The sequence below is a fragment of the Pteropus medius genome, unplaced genomic scaffold (genome assembly GCF_902729225.1).
Source record: "Pteropus medius unplaced genomic scaffold, Ma_sr-lr_union100, whole genome shotgun sequence".
Lineage (NCBI taxonomy): Eukaryota > Metazoa > Chordata > Mammalia > Chiroptera > Pteropodidae > Pteropus > Pteropus medius.
This window is the reverse complement of record NW_024349803.1, coordinates 3,503,678-3,522,958: the sequence shown is the minus strand read 5'-3', so window position 1 is coordinate 3,522,958 and position 19,281 is coordinate 3,503,678. Positions and strand designations below refer to the sequence as shown.

General features: G+C 38.4%; 1 protein-coding gene across 1 annotated transcript in view; it reads right to left on the bottom strand.

Moving 5' to 3' along the window:
• Nucleotides 1-19,281, bottom strand: part of RFTN1 (raftlin, lipid raft linker 1) — a 185,477-nt gene that overhangs the window by 94,171 nt on the left and 72,025 nt on the right. Inside the window, exon 3 of the mRNA XM_039837049.1 lies at nt 14,274-14,460. Coding sequence (XP_039692983.1) covers nt 14,274-14,460 — 187 coding nt within the window. The remainder of the gene's footprint in view (nt 1-14,273; nt 14,461-19,281) is intronic.

Sequence of the window (19,281 nt, the reverse complement as noted above, 5' to 3'; positions counted from 1 at the left end):
TTTGTGTCACATTGACCTGATTACTTGTATACAAACATCAACTGTAACAAAAACTAGATGTAAATTCAGAGCTGTACCCAGACATCCTCACTCATTACAACTATTACATCTGCCAAGAGTCGTGTGGCCATTCCCCAGCCAACCGGTCAGAAGGTCAAACCAAGGTGATGCCAACTTGAAGGTCAACAAATAATGAGTGAAAGAGGTGTTTGTTTGTTTGTTTGTTTTTACCAAAACACATAATCTAGACATGTTATTCTCAATGAAAGATGTAGGAATGGTCTTCATGTGCACCAAGAAATATTTTCCCTCCTATTTTCAAACACAGAGTTCTGTCTGGTGCCCTTTCACAGTCCCATTCCTGAGAGCTATGCAGCCGCAGAGGAACTTGTTTCCACCGTGAGGAGGTCACAGTGCAAGAGTGATGTTAAATGACAAGTGCCCATATCACTGAGGTACTGGGGAGACAACAGGAGTAGCAGAATCCATGATAAACTGGGTGGTTTATATCTCAGCCATTACTAAGAATTCCAGGCCAGTGTTACCAAATCTTTCTATTTTTTTTTTTTTAATCATTAAATTGTGTTTTGATGGCAGCCGTAGCTATCAAATTTTGGTTCCAATGTTTAATGTTATGTAAACCAACATGTTTGGGATTAAATTTGACCTCTTAGCCACCAGTCCCTGATCTCTGGGTTATATACACAAATCTCCAATGTGAGTCGTGGGAGGCTGGGTGCCAGAGAAAAGATAAGAGTGAACAGATTATATAATTGTATCGTAATCAGAAAAACTCGCCCATAAACCCAACCTGGACATTTCATTCCCTGTAATGACTCAGGAGATTCTTCTCTTTGGTGCTTCTGTAATCCAGCCAGACCATGGTCAGTACCTTTTCACAGCCCTTGTCTGCAGTCATGGTGGCTGGGACATACCATTTACTAAGCCAGGAACATGTCTGCAAGCAAAGGCTGTAATGCTTATGACTGCTTTAATATTTAAAATTATTGCAGGCAAAAGGGTTAATCTTTAAATTATTCTGAAAAAATGCCAAGCAGTAAACTGAATGTCCATTTTGGTCTCATGGCCTGAAATCAGGCTACTAAAAAACAAATGCCTGTTGAAAAATTGTTATAAGCTACACTTTTCAATAATAAGCATGAGAAAAAAAATCATAACACTACTTTTAAAAAATAAACATGTAACAGATCTCACTTCAACTCATAAATCCCTTAGATAGCTTCAAAGACCATCAGTTTAAACATCTTCTTTTTCCCAGGACACTAAGCACAGTTCGAACTTGAGTTATGAAAAGAAAGGACAGAGAATGTGCAGTTTATCAATAAGGCTATTTTTGTTCCATAGGAATAATCAGAAAGAAATAGTAACAAACACAAACTTAGATTAGTAGGCACTTTTCCAACTAGAAAAAAAATATTACTAAATTACAGAAACAAATTCTCTATCTCTGGGAAAACAGAAATTTTAAGATATGTTCCCCAAAGCAATACCAGAAAGGCTTTCTTTTTTTCTTAAGGAATAGTAGGGAGAGAAATCACTCATAGATCTGAAAAAGATCTGTGATTGAAAGAAAAAGAAGACTTTCTAGTTTCATCAGCTTATATAAAACTAATGACAATAAAAACATTTATTTGTTCATTCTTCTTTTCATCATTTTCTTGACCGCTGGCTACATATAAGGCATTGAGTTAGATCCTGCCCTTAAGAAACTTGTAGTCTAAGGAAATATAAATTTTATATAAACAAAAGTGCTATGAAGAGTTCAGTTATTTTCATTGTCAGGAATCAGAAAAAATTTTTAAAAAGAAAGACCATATAAACTGAGTCCTTGAAGCTGTGTGGAAATTAGTGATGGATAAAATGGATCCAATAGACATAGTGGATAAAAGGACTTTCTGGGCGCCAAGAAAAGGAATTAGTCTATAAAAAAGCATGAGTTATACGATGTAAATAATAAATAGGTCAGTTTGGTAAAAGACACATAAAGGTGCATGCAGGTTGCTTTTAGTTCAGCTGCATCAGTTAACATGATCCTAGTGTATATATGGACGAATTCACTGTTAAGATGTATCTGAGATTGAGGCTCTGCAGTAGCTAGAGCAGAAAAGTAAGAAATGAAGTTGGAAAGAAAGAATGGGTGTGTGTCGCTACAAGATGGGATGGACTTCACTTTCAGATAAAGGAGAGTCATGGATGGTCTTAGACAAAAGAAGATACTAAAATACAGATTTCAGGAAGATTAAGCAAGTGGCATTGTGTATGATACAGGGAGAGGGGAAGAATATTTTAGGAGAGCAGAAACAGGAGCTGAACTAAGATTTTTGTAGAGGGAGCAGATGGATGGGAGAGAGATTTTAGGTATTTCTTGTCTCTGCAAACTGTTAGTGGGTTGGGGTAGGGGCAAGGGGAAGGGGAATAAACTGCTGCTTTCCAAATACATTTTCAGAACAATGGAGAAAAGATTTCAGACAATTTCAGACCTCTTTGCAAAATGAACCAAATCTAAAATAAATAAATAAATAAATAAATGAGGCTGCTGGAGTCAAAAGTATCCTCTAATATTAGTAAAGCTTAAGAAATGCGTGAGGAAAAAAATAGCCAAGTAAACAAATCCTAGTGAATCTTTATATAAAGCACCTAACTAGAGTCCACCAGGGGAGTTCTGAAGTAGGAAGAAGGTAAATAGCTAACCCATCGAAGGGTCACTGCCCTTTCTGATTTTCCCTTCCTCATTCATCACTTCTGTTGGTAAAGGTCTGGTATTATGGGGAAAATGCTGAAAATGATGGGGGAAGATGTACAAATGACACCCTAACCACATGTGTAATTTCTTTCCTAATTTTTCAATATACATAAATATACATAGATACCTCTGTTCTCCTTCAACATGGGTATGACTACTCCACTTTGGTAGACAGTACATAGAATTTTCAGAATGATCACAGAGCTCTGAAATAAAAATTTACTTCCAATAACATCGAATTCTATATTCTTGAAAACACATGTTGGAAATTCTTCTCGAATTAGTATGTAAATATAATTATGATTTCAACAGGGTTTGCTGGGTACTGAAGAAAATTACTTTAGACTTTGTATGAAAAACTCAATGTGCAAAAGTTGCCAAGATCCTGAAAAAGAAGAATAGTGCTCTACCAGATAATAATACATACTAAAATTTTATTGTAAACAAAATAGCATGATATTAGCACAAAAATCAATAAATAGATTAAAGGAACGACAAGAATCAGGAATAGATTATGGTATATATATAAATCCAACTTGGAATAAAAGTGGAATTTGATTCAGTGGCAGTTAATTTAATGTAATAAATTGCTGTTGGCAAAGGAGATAATCTGGAAGAAGATAAAGTTAGACTCCCTATCTCATACCCCAACTCTAACCCAGTGGTTCTCAACTGGGGGTGGTATTTTCTGTCAGGGGACATCTGGTAATGTCTGGGGACATTTCTGATTGTCATAACTGCAGAGGTGGGGAAAGGGGATGTTTGCTTGAAATCTAGTGGGTAGAAGTCAGGAATGCTGCTATACATCCTACAATGCACAGAACATTCTCCCACACAAAGACTTATCTGGCCCAAAATGTCGACAGTTGAGAAACTATGTAGATTAGAAATCCTATCCTAACTCTAGTGGTTAAAAGATAAAAAGGAACAGTGTTCGAAGCAGACAAATCCCAATGTGAATACTGGCTCCTCCATTCACCAAAAGTGTGACTCTGGATAAGTCGCCACTGAAGCTTATTTTCTTCATCATGGCTTTTGGGAGTAAAGAATGTATATCATGAAGTATTGAGCAAGGACTCTGGCCAACCACAGAAATAAATAAATGGCAGCTATTCTGACTATTAGCATAAATGATAAATTATATTAGGAAGTGGCTGCAAATATATAAACAAATGTTCTGCATAAGAAAAGTGAGCCTCAGGATGGAACCTAAGCCCCATATCTATACCACACATTCCCACTTACTCACCCCACACTTCACTGAGAAGTCATTAATAACTTCTTCAACCTAATTTTCCTAGGATATAAAATGGGAGGAGGAAGGGTATAAGGGAAGATAACAGACTTTTCAGTTACAAAATAGAATAAGTGTAAAACCTCTGCTGAATGCATAATAATGTTTTCAACAAATATTAACAACAAAAATAACCATTGAGAGGACATAGTGAGAATAAATTACAACACTTAACACATACAGGAATGAAGCAAAATTGCTCTCAGACCCTCAGAAAACAGGTGTTGTATGAATACGAGTTAGTAATTTAGTTTTTCAAGTCTTTGTAGCCATTTTAAGTTCTAACTCATGGTTGATGAATAAGAGGCAAATGAAATGATGTACTCCACTAAATCATATTTATAGCATCTATCTCTTTGTAAAATGGTTCTATCTTTCCACCACTTAAAAATTACAGAAAACAGCTAGATTATAGAGATGATCATTATATCAAAATCTTAAGACATTGAAATCACTAATAATGTACTTAAGATGGATCTGAAAGTTATTTCTCACCTGCTGCTGCATTCATAGCTAAAAATGTAAAATTCGATTAGTACTAGTCTTTTCAAGGACTCATCACTGATAATGCCCATTATATCTTTCTCAGCTTGAAAACACACACACAATCTAAGTTACCTTTGATTGACAAAGAAAAGACAAAAAAGATTTTGCCAGGAAAATTTAAAGTAAGACCATCTGAGTTCCTAAATTTAATATGGGATAGGCATATAAATACAAAAATCTAACACTTTAGTAAAACTATTTGCAACTAAATTACCTACATTGTTTGCATATGGCTCTCAAAATAGTAAGTGGCCCTCTAGTCCACCTGCAATGCCTCGAGAGTCCATATTTTTTTTAAGATTGTGTTTACATGTAGGAGGGAGAGGGAGCTTTTATTTATTTTATTTTAAAACAAATACAGACACTTCATGCTACTGTAGTATTTGCATAAGTTTTAAGATCAATAGAAAATTTCAAAGAAATTTAGTGCTTTTGCTTCTGTGTTTTGGGTACCTGCTCACTGTCCTCTGCCATTCCAAACTACTTCTGGAGGAAGACTGGCAATCACTAGTTTACTAATTCCCTCTCTGAGGAGACAAAATAAATAAATAATAAAATGTGGGGAAAGACACAGGCAACCAAGGACAGCTACGAAGTGGGAAAAATGAGCTTTCACTAAAACAATGCACATCTCTCTTATTCTCTCCATTGGGATAAAAGCTGATGCCCTGGAAGGAGAGACTATGAATAACCAGGCGAGCCATTTAGGGGTATGGATTGGCACAAACTCTCCCTCAAGAGAAGGTGGCTTTATGCTGGCATATTAGATTGGAAAGTGCAAACACAATAATTGACAGGGAATCTTGAAACTTCAACACAGCAGAAAAGGGTGTCGCTCCATGTGAAATGGGAAAATAGGAGGAATACATTAAGGTAGTCTTCGGTGATGCTGGACAGCTCCGTGGGGGGTAACGTGGCAGCCCTAGAGAGCTAATCAAGTTCTCCCAACAGCTCAGGGAAGCTTGAGAAAACTGATGAAAGATGATACCATGCCAGCAACAAGGGGCAGCTGCAAGCAAACAGTGGGGGCCTTTCTTATATCCAAATCCAAAATAATGACCTCCGTGCTAAATAACACTTTTGTATTCTCTGCTCTGATTTAAGAAAAGAACTTTGAATCCACCTTCCTTGATTTCTGCTTCCTGGGAATAAACCAGCTGCTCTGGTTTCTCCACCACAGCAACACACGTCAATCACTGCTAAGCCTAGCGTTAGTTTTCTTCTCCGTGTGTGATTCCAACAATCAGCATGCTCTAGGGCTGAACCCCAGCCTCATGTGTGAGCATTTTCTAGGGCACACCCCGGTAGGCGCTACCATCCCCTGTGTATTTCATTTAATTATGAAACCTCTTTCCAGAAGCCTTATGATTCTCCCAAGAGTCAAAGTAATTGGTAGAAATTAGACATAAAGAGACACAAGGCCACTTAAAGAGGACACTTTCAACTATAATTTTTGAAAGGATTTTCTTTTTAGTTCCAAGATAATTTTGTACTTTCCCAATTTTGCCCTTTTCAAATGCCAAAGAAAATGTTCATGTTACCTTGTGGGCTATAAAGTAGGCAATGTAATGCATTTGTACTCCACTTAAGGTCCACGACGATTTCCTTTTCTTTGAAGGCCATCCTTTGGATGTTTTTTAAAAAGAAAAAAAAACAGTGAAAAATAACATACCTGTGGCAAATCACTGTTATTTGAGCAATGAAAGAATCTTCTGGAGTGGGTGTGTATGTGTGTGTGTGTGTGTGTGTGTGTGTGTGTGTGTGTGTGCGATGCTATTTCACTACATTGTTCTATGCTGTGTGTCTGCATTATCAGGATGCACTGCTGGTACTGGTAAATATGTAAACCAAAGACAGATCTATCTTGCCATGAATTTATGGTCCTTTAATGAAGGATGGTAGCAAAATTTCAGGGCATGGTTTTATTCCACTCAATTCAGGAAAATTCTGTCAAGCAACACCTATTCAGCACCTGACACTCTAAGTAAGTAACGGGAATCCAAAGATGAAAGAAGATTTAGCAAGAGGGAGGGAAGGTGAGCAGATATAAAAAAGCAATAACGAAAGCATCTGAGAAGTATGATGAGTACTGTGTATAAAAGGGAGAGTAGGCAGCTCAAAGGGTGGATGATTAACCCCACCGAAACAAGCATGAGAACATCTGAAATCTTTAAGATTGCAAGTTGGCAGCCAGTGGGTGGGTTGGGGGCTACGCAATGTTATTTTTATAAAGTGAGATTAGAGTTAAAAAAGAGAAGTTTTCATATTCAAAAATCCAGATTTTTGGCTTTTCTTGAAAAAAGTACAAGATTTGGCAATACTTGGCAACAATGGGGCAGAGTTAGGCATTGGCTCTCCAATATTCAAGAGTCTCCACTCAAGAAGGCTGGTTCCCGCAGGCCCCTGAGTTTACAAACCCTATCTGAGAATAAAGGCAGAGTCTTCAGGATTTCAGATTTCTGGACCCAAGAGGGGAGACAAAGAGTAAAGCTGAGCACTCTCTGAGATTTGCTTTCTTGGAAATAAAGCAGCAAAAAGCCAAAAGAATTGTTTCTCTCTCCGCATCGCTTGACACTGGGTGGCCAGAGCTGACTCATGCAGCAATCTGTGCTGCTCACAGTATTTGAGACACAGCTTGCCGATGCGCGCTGAGAGGAAAAACTTCTCAGACTCAAAGCATATGGTCAGTCTGGAACAGGGCAACTCGCTTAGCACAGCTCTCCTCTTGGCAAGCCACTGCATCTCCTCTGAGCATTGCCGGAGGCATCTGGTACAGAAAACAAGGACCACGGCAGCCTGGGCTCAGTTGAGCGACAATGGAGTTGGCCTCTCCTCATGGGCTCACCATAGCCTCACCCAGCTTAGACTTCTCTCTCGGCTCCTGGACACCTCTCAGTGGACATCTTGTTGCCAGCAACTGCCACAAACAGGATCCCACCAAACTGACCTCATTTGCGCTCCTCCTGCGGTGGACGCACCCTTGATGGCTTTCTCCCTTTCCTCATCTTCATGTTCCTCTTCTCATCATCTACTTCTGGGAAAGCCCCATCCAGACACATCCCCTTCCCCAGCCCCAACCCCTCCCTCTTCTAGTTAATCCTCTGAGACACTAGGAATCAAAGCTCACTCATATTTTGATTCTTCCTCTTCTTCCATGCTGTCCATTTCCAGCTAAACATTAAATCCGATATTTCCACTTATTGAACACATCTCACATTTATCTTTTCTTTAGCTTCTTACTACAAACTACTTTCATTACTGATCATCTCTCACTATAATTATCACCATGTTTTCTCAACTTCCATTTTCTTCCCTTCTTAAGTGTTTGAAAACTTAGCACCTCTAATGGTTGTTCCTCTAAAACAAAGCAAAACCATACATAAATATTGCATTGGTTCTTCACTGACTTCAAACTCCTTAGTCCAACATCAGAGACCACCTGATAAAGACCCCCATGCTTCTCGTGCCTCTTCTCCCTGATTCCCTCTGGACCTCATGCTCTAGTCTCCCCACATCATCCGTGGCTCACTTTCCCAGCTCCAGGCTCCAGACTCCCCTAGGCCAGTCTCTGCCTGGGAGACCCTTCTCACTATCTCTGTCCCTATTCAAATCCACCCATCGTTCTAGACCCTTAGTAAATGGGTACCTTGAGCCTCCTTCTCTAGAGCACCCCTCATTAACAAATTCCAGGTGAGAAGTGAAAACCAAGACCCACAAATTAAGCTGGACATTCACATAATTTGCATATATACTTTACATCCCCCTAGTAGATAAGTTTCTTGAGAGCTGGGAGCTCTTTCGAGTCATCTTTGCATAGTGAAGCTACATCACACATGTTTATCTTAGAAAAATCTAACTGAAAGGGAAGAACGTTTACCACTTAAAACGGTGCCAGTTATTCTACTCAGCAGGCAGATGTGCCCCAGAATGGATGTGAGACAGAAGGCGTGGAGATCCTGTTTCTTCAATCTCAGCTCCCACACACACCTCACTAGGTGCAAGCATCTCAGCACCCTAGGTGTGATTCTAATGAACACCCGCTATAAACCAGAACCAACTTACTTCCCCATGAGTCTCACTGTTGGAAACACCAATCTGATGTAGTCTTGAAGGAAAACATGCATTAGTCAGGTAGAGAGATGCTACAGTGTTACATTTCATGAGCAATTAAAGAAATCTTCAAGGGCAGTTTTGATTATATGCATTTTCCACCTCCTACCCAGGGCTTCAGAATCCTACCCGTGCATTACCTGCAGTTCCTCTGTGTGCCCTGCCCCCTGCCCCTAGGCCCAAAGGCACCTGATGAGTGTACTGGTCCCTTGTACCATATAAGGCATCATTCCAGGGAACCTGGAGCCAAATGGCTTCAACCCATTAGTGATGAAGAACACATCACTGACACCCTGAACTAGCTCTTTGCATGAATGACAATTCTATAGCTGAAAAATGGAGTGGCACAATGCATTTTTGTACTTAGTCTACAGCCCTAGATCCAACCTAGAATTAAACCCACACTCATGAAACTTCAGAACTGACATTTTAATAACTGACTCCACTTAGCCATCAAGTTTGGAGGTCTTTGGCAACTCGCTCCTTAGGAAAACTGCCCGAAAAAAATGAAGGACAACTTAACTATATTTAGAATTCAGAGTGAATGCAACTAACTAACTATATTGTCTGTAAAAATCACTAAATGTTCCAAAGAAAGACTAGAGAGAAGGAAGTACAAACCCTCTTTCACTAAGTATCTCATTTGGCTATTCATTCTTGAGTCAGTTTTCAAAGTAACTGACTTTAAATTCAACACACTCAGGATTAAGAACAATTTATAGTCAGATATGTGATTTGGCCTGCCATCTTAAAATGAAATAGCAGTTATCAGAATTTCCAAAAGAAAAGATCAGGTAATTTTTCATGGATGTAAGTGAAACTTGTCAAAGTGAGAGAGGGCTCAGAGGAATGTTACTGCACAGAGCTTTGGGAATGACTCATTAATAATCCAGTTAGACTGTAAATGATGCTTCCAAATTACCCACACGCCACTAGAAAACACTGTATTGTGTTTATAGCAGAAGGTGACTTCTCTTTTTTCCAAACTCCCTTTGCATGAGGTACACATCTTATTTTCTCAGTGAAACTGTAGGTACCTGGAAAGCAGACTCCATGCCCAGGTGACCCTTGCACCTGCACCTTCTAACTTCCCACTAAGTATAGCTCCTAGCATGTATCTTACAAAGGACATAAGCTTAATAAGCATTTGCAAATGAATGAATGTAAGCTTGTATGGTTCTGTTCCTTTCCTTGGTCTTATTGCAGACCCTGAAGTCTGGTTACTTACTAAAAACTTATGTTCACCTTTTGAACATATTAAAGTTAATATCCAAGTTTCAAGTAGTCATCCCATGGTGATTTTTGCTAATGAACTTGATCTGGACTGATAGTACTCTAGAACATTTATCTACAGCTCTTTCAATGTGGTCTACTTAGAAAATATAAAATACCAGTTATTTCCTCTTGGAGAGCGAAATTATTTCATTTAATAGTATCTATGGCTGTCAACACTCTGGTAGACTGTGAAAAATATCGTCTCAACTGTCTGTATTAAATATTAATCACATAAGATTTCTTTTGCTTTGTTTTTACTACTTAAACTCTCCCCTGACAAAAAAAGCTTCTGCTGTGTTTTTCTGTTTGTTTATTTTCGATAGCGTGGGGTTTTTTCCTCATGATGCAAAAACACATGGTTATTGCATTTACTAGAAGAGAAAATGTCTGTTCTTTAAAATTACATTCGGACATATCTCCTCGGGCAAGGGAAAGAAAAGAAAAAATAAATAAATGGGACTACATCAAACTAAAAAGTTTTTGTACAGCAAAGGAAACCATCAATAAAACAAAAAGACAACAGACGAACAGACTGAATGGAAGATATTCACTTATGATACATCTGATAAGAGGTTAACATCCAAAAATATAAAGCACTCATACAACTCAACAACAAAAAAACAATCCAATTAAAAAATGGGCAGAAGACCTGAACAGATATTTTCCCAAAGAGAAAATAAAGATGACCATAGACATATGAAAAGATGCTCAAGGTCAATAATCATCAGAGAAATGCAAATTAAAACTACAATGCAATATCACCTGATGCCTGTCAGAAAGGCTATCATCAATAAATCAAAGAACAACAAATGTTGGAGAGGGTGTGGAGAAAAGGGAACTCTCATATATTGTTGGTAGAAATGCAGATTGGGATAGTCACTATGGAAAACAGTCTGGAGGTTTCTCAAAAGATTAAAAATGGATATATCTTTTGTCCCAGCAATTGTACTTCTGAGTATTTATCCAAAGAAAAACAAAGCAATAATTTGTAAAGATCTATGCACCCCTATGTTCATAGCAGCACAATTTACAACAGCCAAGACACAGAAGCAACCTAAATGCCCACCGACAGACAACTGGATAAAGAAGTTATGGTTCATATATACAATGGAATATTACTCAGTCATTAAAAAATGAAATCCTACCATTTGCAATGACATGGATGGACCCAGAGGTTATTAAGCTGAGTGAAATAAATCAGACAAAGACAAATACCATAGGATTTTACTTATATGTGGAATCTAAGGAACAAAAAGAACTAATCAAAAACAGACTCACAAATATAGAGGACAATCTGGTGGTAGCCAGAGAGGAAGGAGGTTGGCAGAGCTGGGAAAATAGAGTGAAGGATTAAAGAAGTACAAATTCGTAGTTGATAGATGGTCATGGGGATGGGGAGCATGGCATAGGGAATGCAGTTAGCATTAATGTAATAGCTAGATGGAGAGCCAGAGGAGAGAAAGAGCAATTAGGGGGATTGTTTTGCAAACTATATAAATGTCTAACCAATGTGCTGTATACTTGAAAATAATAATAAACTAAAGTTTAAATTAAAAAATAAAATAAAATTACATTGTATAATGACTGCTTACCACTCCTCCCACCCAATATTAATGGGAAATGGAAGTGGAGTAAATTTCTTTGGTCATACTTGCCATGAGAATGGTGAATTGCCATTTGCAATTTTCTTAAAAGGTGGGTCAGTTTCAAAGATGCAGCACAAAGTTATCCAAGGGATTTCTTTCTCTATAATCTGTTTATTAAGGAATTAGAGTCATCATTAAAGTCATCCAGGCAGGCAGGTAGTTCAGGCACTCTAGACTAGAGCGAACTCAAACCCAAGGAGAATGCCATCTTCTCTTTTTTGAAAACTCTCCTGCATACCACTGTCTCATTTCTTAACAGCTTGATTCATTTTTCTTTTCTAGAAAGTAAGCTCATTAGCTCATGGCCTGCCCTAATGAATACCCCAGCTCCACTTCTGGATTTAATGGACTAGTCCCAAAAGTGGTTGTTCTTACTCCTGAAAAGGACTTTCCTCACCCACCTCATCCAGTCAGATAATTTAGAGTTGGTTTAGACCTTGAAAATCATTTAGTGCTAGAAAAATCTATTGATGTGCCCCGCCCTACACCACTTACTAGTAGCCAAGTGCAGCCTAGAACACGGGCCCTCTTCACTAGGTGCCCTATGTTCTTTATCACCTTTCCAGGTGATCAAAATTTTCCCTCGGAGTGACATGGTAATCCCCAGTAGTGTTTGTGAGTGTCAAGCATGAATCCAGATAAGAATTATTTGGGTCCTTCATGCCCTTGCTACTCCAAGTGTGGTCCATGGACCAGCAGCATGGGCATCATCTGGGCACATGTTGGAAATGCAGAGTCACAAGGCCCACCCTAGAGCTGCTGAATTCAGATTCTGCACTTGAACACTATCTCTAGGAAATTCATAGAATGCTTGAGAAGAGCTATTCCATAGCAAAAAAAAAAAAAAAGACATCTTTACACTTAGAGTCAAGTTCATTTCTAATGTGCTGACTTCATGGTAAGTCCTGTGCTAACATGACCTCCTATAGTGGAATTACACTGAGAGATACTTCTGTGGCCTGACCAAAGTGAACTTCTCCTATCTAAATATCAAGGCCAATGGAATAACCGAAGGGATAGAAATACTGGAGCCCAGTGAATGCCTTATGTAAATTGAAAGGCACATGGTATGTCAGTTTTATTTCTCTTTCCGAAATTCTTTTTGATTTGAAGACCACTGAGTAGTAAAACGGAGGAGTAATGAAACTGCTACCTCATCTAAAAATCAAAGATACCCTCCTCAACTTCTTGTCATAAAGGGATTGCCCACGGAATCATGGGTACAGAAGCACAGCAGGTGCTTCACACCAGTGTTGAGGTGTAGTTAGGGAGTTAGTCTGCCTGGGATCAAGTCAGAGATCTTCTTGACACGATCTTGTGCGGCCTTGACAAATAACTCAACATCTGGGCCTCAGCTTCTTTACCTTTAAAATAGAAATAAAAATGGAATCTACTTCATAGGCTGATTATGAGAATGAAACGATACTCATAAAGCCTGGCACACAGTGAACACTCAATAAATGTGACCTACAGTCTCATGTGGCCGTGAAACCTGAAACCACTAAGGCTCCCAGAACAATTTCCCCTTGTGATTGACCCAGGTATTGATCCACAGCCAATAGACATAAAGAAACCAATATGCTAAAAAGGCAGATGTTAAAAATAGTTTCACTCTACAAATACCACGGTAATTCTGGACATTAGCAAAGGTGCATGCCACCTTTCGCTTCAAATTCTAATGCATGTTGACCTGGACCAAGAGCCCCAGAGCTCAATCAGCCATGAAGAAATGAAGAAATCTGCTTTCCAAAAAGAGGAACCCATCTTAGTCACACAGCTTCCTGCCTCCCAGCTGTCGCTCCTGAGCTCACTAGCCCAAAGTCTGTCCACTGAGCAAAGCAACTTCTAAAAAGACAGAAAAAGAAGCAGTCACTCTGCACTTTCTCTCTTTTTAATATGTGGCCCGTGTTGTCATTTCTCCCATAATAGTTGGCCAAAAGACAGATCTGATTTCCTCTGCCAGACTTTATTTCAATATTTATTTTTACAAAAGCAGTGAAAGCATACTGTGTTTTCTATCCCACCTTCATTGTTTAAAAAAAATTCTTTAAAATTAATATTTATTGCTCCTTTTGAGAAACCAACCACCACCTCTCTTTTCCTAATTAGACCCACTGAAAACATAAGATTAAGCATTCAATTGGGCAAGCTATACTGAAAAACATCCTCAAAGCCTTGAAAATAAAAATCAAGACCAAATCAATTTCAGCACTTGGTTCAAGTAGGTTTTGCTTTTCCTTCCAAGTGATTGACAGAACTTATGGTGGGCTCAAATGGTAAAGTATTTCTAGAGTTTGGGGAAAGACATTAAGTTTGTATGTAGCCTTTAAAAACTTGGTGTGTTTTCTAGCCATGCTTTCCAGATTATAGTATTATACTTTAACTAGTTGCATCATTCTGAAAGTATACCTGTTCAGAGGAAATATTTTCCTAGCTAAGTTTAATCTAATAAATTAAAGGAGAGAAAGGATGTAAAATGAAACTCTTTACTTCTGCAGTTGGGCTTGGACAGTCACAGGGCACTATGTAACTTCTCTCTTGTTGTCTAATGTTTTGCCTTACCTGTCAGAGAGCAGAAGCCATGTGAACATACATTAGCCACCTCGCGATGCTAACCATCTACCCTTGGAGGCCTTACCTTTCGGTTTTCTTGATCAGGATGGCCCTGAAGATGTGCTCAAGGGGTGTCTTCTCCTGCTCGTGGGTTGGCTGCACGAAAGGATGCAGGGCCGCCAGTGAGAAGCCCTGCTGATACACCTCCAGGAGCTGGGCAGGCAGGTCTCGCAGGGAGGCCAGCCTTACTGCTGAAGACCGCGGGAGCTCAGCTGTGAGTGGAGAGAGGAGAGGCTCATCAGAGACCCACCAAAAATGCCTGCCCTACCCTATCCAAGTTTCTTTCCCCTTACCCAGGACCTCTAAGTTACCTCTTGCTAAAAGTGAGTTTGTTCCCATCTTAACTACTATCTTCAAAGAACTTATAAGCACCTGGCTATTTTCCAACTCACTAAACGGCATTAATAATTGCATACTTTAAATCTATAGTCAATCTTCTCAGAGATCACACTGGAAAAGTCATTTCCGCCCCCTCAGAAAATAAAAAGGAAAGGAAAGAAGGAGGAAGAGATGATAATTGTGCAAATATAAAATTGCCAGGTGGCAAAAAGTGGCATAAACAAACTCAAAAGATAAACCGGAACAAAGTTTCTGTGATATTTATGACAAAGGAGTAATTTTCTTGATTTGCAAAGAAACTCCTTCAAACAAACAAAAAAAGAAAAAAAAAAAGAAGCAAAGTATATGAACAGGCAATTGCCTAAAAAAATAAAGCCAATCAATACTTAAAAAGACACTTGAATTAACAATATTAGAACTGTGCATACAAAACAAAAATTTTTCACATACTGAATTATTTTAAAATGTAGATTAAAAAATTTTTTAAGGAGAGACAAGATTCGAAATTCAAGAGGTACAAGCATAGACACAGTGAAAAGTCTACATCCCAGCCCTACTCGGTCCCTCTCAGTCTTTTACCCCAGAGGCAATCAATATTACCCATTTTTATATATAGATTAATAATTGCTTAATTCATACACAAGTAAATAAGTCTATCTATCTCCCTTTTTACACAAATGCATCTGGCTTTTAATAAATTGTTATCAAGTACCAGCACACTTTTCTTAAGAGACCATTCAATAGTAGTACATAGAGCTCTTTTTTTTTTTTTTTTTTTACAGATGCAGTGTTCCATTGTGTGATGTACCATAGATTGTTCAAACTTTTGCTTTTACAAATAATACTGTAATGAAAAGTATCGCCCTTATATGGTTTCACATGTGTGCATAAATAGCATAACTAAAAAATAAATTCTTAGGTGTAGATTTTTGGGGCTGAAGATAAATAAATGCATTGTAATACTTTCAGATATGGCCACATTTCCTCCACAGACTAGAACGAATTTACCTCCCATCATTACTGTACAATCACTGACTAATCTCAGTGAAAAAAAGACCCCTTTGAGGTGGTAATTTATATTTATCTTACTATATAATTTATATTTTTTAAATTAAACATTTAATGTTTAAGTGCTATCTGTGTTGCCTTTTCTGTTAACTGTTCATAATCTTTGCCTAGTTTTCTATTGGGTTATTGGTCCTTTTTTCCTATTCATTTGTAAGAACTCTTTATATATTAGAAAATTTAGTTTTTATTTGTAATACTGGTTGCAAATATCTTTTGCTAATTTGTTGTCTTTACGCTTTGCATAAGATGGGTTCTTACCATGCAGAATTTTTTTTAATGAAGTTGAATTTATCAAATTGTCTTCAATGGCTTCTGAGTTTTATGTCATTGCAGAGAGATGTGGAATTATAAACTAATTCTCCCATGATTTCTTGTAGTATATATTTCAATTTTTGCATGTAAATCCTTGATCCATTTGGAATTTATGCAATATGAATTAAACATTTCTCCCCCAAGGTTTATCCATTTTTCTTCATTGGTTTGAGATGCTACCTTTATCATACATTATATTCCTGAATATATTTAAGTTTATGACTGTGATCCATTAATGTATTTTAACAATTTTAGTTTCATATTATGTTTTAATATTTGGTCAGGCTATTTCCTGAATCTTCTTATCTTCCTGTTTATTTTCTGAATATTCCTGTCTACTCTTGTTTTTTCAAATGGTCTTTAAAATCAGCTCATCAAGTAAGCCTCCAAAAAAAATCTTGTTGATATTTTTATTGGATCATATTAAAATTATAGCTTAACTGAGGGAGAATGAACATTTTCATCAGGTTATAAGTTTCCATCCAAGCATGTGGCATAATTTTCATTTATTCAAGACTTCTTTGGGGTCCCTCAGGTGCATATTAAAGTTTTCTTCACAGAGATGTTATAAACTTATAAAATTTATTCCTATTTTATATTTTATTACTATTCGAGTAATATAATTTTTTTTCTTTTCACTTGTATGATATCCATCATGGGCAAGAATATTGGGGAAACAAGAATATTGGGGAAACAGGCATCACAGTTGCTAGGCAATGTAGCACACACATCCTTTGTCCGACAACCCCATTACTAAATATTACACCTATGACTGGATTCATAAATGTTTTTCAAGATATATGAACAAAGATGTTCAGACAGGGTTGTATGCATAGCGAAAACCTGGAACCAAAGAATTCTTAATTGGAGGGTGGCTTAACACTGGGAAACCCTAATGATGAATCCTATGAACCATTTAAGGAAATGAAGGTAAATCTGTTATGTGCTGATGGAAATGTGTCCAAGATACATTACTAAGAGGCAAGGTGTTTCAGTGTTTATCATATAATACTCTTGCATAAAACATTAGAAAGATAGACATGCATAAAAATAATTTTCTGGAAAAAAATCGCAAAAACATCAATATTGGAGAGAGAGACTGAAACAGAGAGGGAAGGATGGAAAGGTGGTTTTTACTTTATTTTGTACTTTTAATACTTTTACCATCAACAGGGATCATATGGGTGGAGGGTTTATGGGACACTTTAATTTTCATTTTCTTCTTTATATTTAAAAAATAATATTATTTAAAAGTTTCTTTAGGTATTTAAAAAGTAATGTGTTATTTTAAAACACAAACTTAAAAACAAAATCTAGAGGTACTTAAGGATACTACTTAACATCGGATACTGTAGCTCTCATTTCCATACATCATGCAAGAAATTTATGGGGAAAAAATCTATAGCAATGATTCACTCTAAAGCAAGAGTCTGGCATCCTGGAGAGACCTCCATCAATAACAGGGACAAAGATGAGACTGGCCAGGAAAGCAGAAAAGTCTGTACTCTTCCCCTTGAAGGATGCATGCTGTATGCTGCTAGATAAAAACCTAAAGGTAAGTCTGTTAAGGAATGCTGAGCCCCCCCACATTCTCATGCACAGAAACCCACCAAGTAAAAGGGGACCCCGTGCTTTAGAGTAGGTGTCCTCCACGTGTGCTTGTGGGTCCAGCAGCAGCAGCAGCAGCAGCGGCGGCACCAGGGAACTCATTAGCAATGGACACACACAGTGTAAATATATATATGCCTTAAAGTGTACAGATGAAACTTACTGGATTTTGTTAACCAATGCCACCATAGAAAATTAATTAATTAATTTAAAAAATTTAAAAAATACAAAAAGCTAATAAAAAGAAAAAAAGAAAGAAAAAAAAAAAAGAAAAGAAATGGAGACCTGAGTCCCTCCCCAGATCTACTAAATCAGAATCTGAGGGATGGGTATATGTCCTCGCAAGTCCTCGAGGAGATTCTGTGGCTGCAAACCACTCTCCCGAGGGGTTCATTTTGGCCCTCCTCCAACCACTGCCCTCTCCATGAGCAAGGAACCTGGGGATCTAAGGGCAGGCGCCCACATGTGGCCTGTACCCCACTCCACACAGCCACGACCCTGCGATTCCCTGACCTGACAGCCCCGGGCCCACTTTGAGAGCCTGTGCAGGCTTCTCCCCAGGTCTGTGTCAAGGGTGGATGGTGTTTCATATGCACACACCCCCGGGCCCAAGACAGGACAGGGACAAGGGTGAGGTGAGTGAGGAGATGCTTGCCACAGGTGCAAAATTTCAGGGGCACTAAAAACTCAGTAACCAAGATAAATATGTAATGCAATACGTTAAAAAGTGAAAAGAAATGCGAAGTCCATAATGAACAAAAGCGATAATTTTAATAAAGACAGGATCAGTATTATTGATTTTTCTTTTTTGTCTCAAGCTCCAATACGGTTTAGCACAACACTGTTACTGACCACATCTTTTTTAAAAATGTTGCCTCACTCGCCTCATCCTAGTGCTGGCCAGGCCCAATATCTCCTCTTGCAGCATCGCCCTAGGCCCTGCGAATGACAGGAGCCAGTCTGCATGTAGGTTGTGCCCAGGGAACCAGAGGCAGGTTTTCTTTGCTGTCAAGAGGTTACAAAGCAACTGAACCGAAAGAGTATTTCTTGTGGCATAGATGCTGAAAAATGGCATGGACTTTTGGTAGGGGTGTAGGCCTTTCAGGAGGGTAATTTCATGATATCGATCAAAGCACTTAGATCCTCTCTTCCTTGATAAAACCATATGTAAAGAGCATCTCTGAGTCATCAAATATGAGACCTCAAACTCAGCCAGTCTCTACAGCTCAATATTTTGTAAGTGTTTCAAGTATTTCAAACTCTTACTGCTAAAAGCTTTACTCAGATTTTGATCATTTATTTTTGGTTTCATCCTACATCACATTATAATAAAAAAGTAAAATCAGTCGACGTGTTGAGAAAACTTGGGGCTCTAGTATTTGCTCCTCACTAGCATTAATCCTGGGCATGTGAACACTCAGTTTCTTCATGTAAAATGGAGATGATAACATCAGCATGTCTTCCTCCATGGAGTGGTTGCGGGAATCAAATGGGGTAGGATGATGGGTGTGTCATTGAGAAAACCGAAAACTATCATGCTCAGGGGTGCTGGCTGTGGTGAACGGGGAGCTGGCCAGGGGGATCGGTCAGCTTCGGATGGTGGTGAGAAAATTGTGCAAGGGCCATAAAATCCTTCCCCGGTCCCACCCACACCCCTCAACCTCCACGTCCCAAATCAGTGCACTACAAATATTAGTTGATCAACC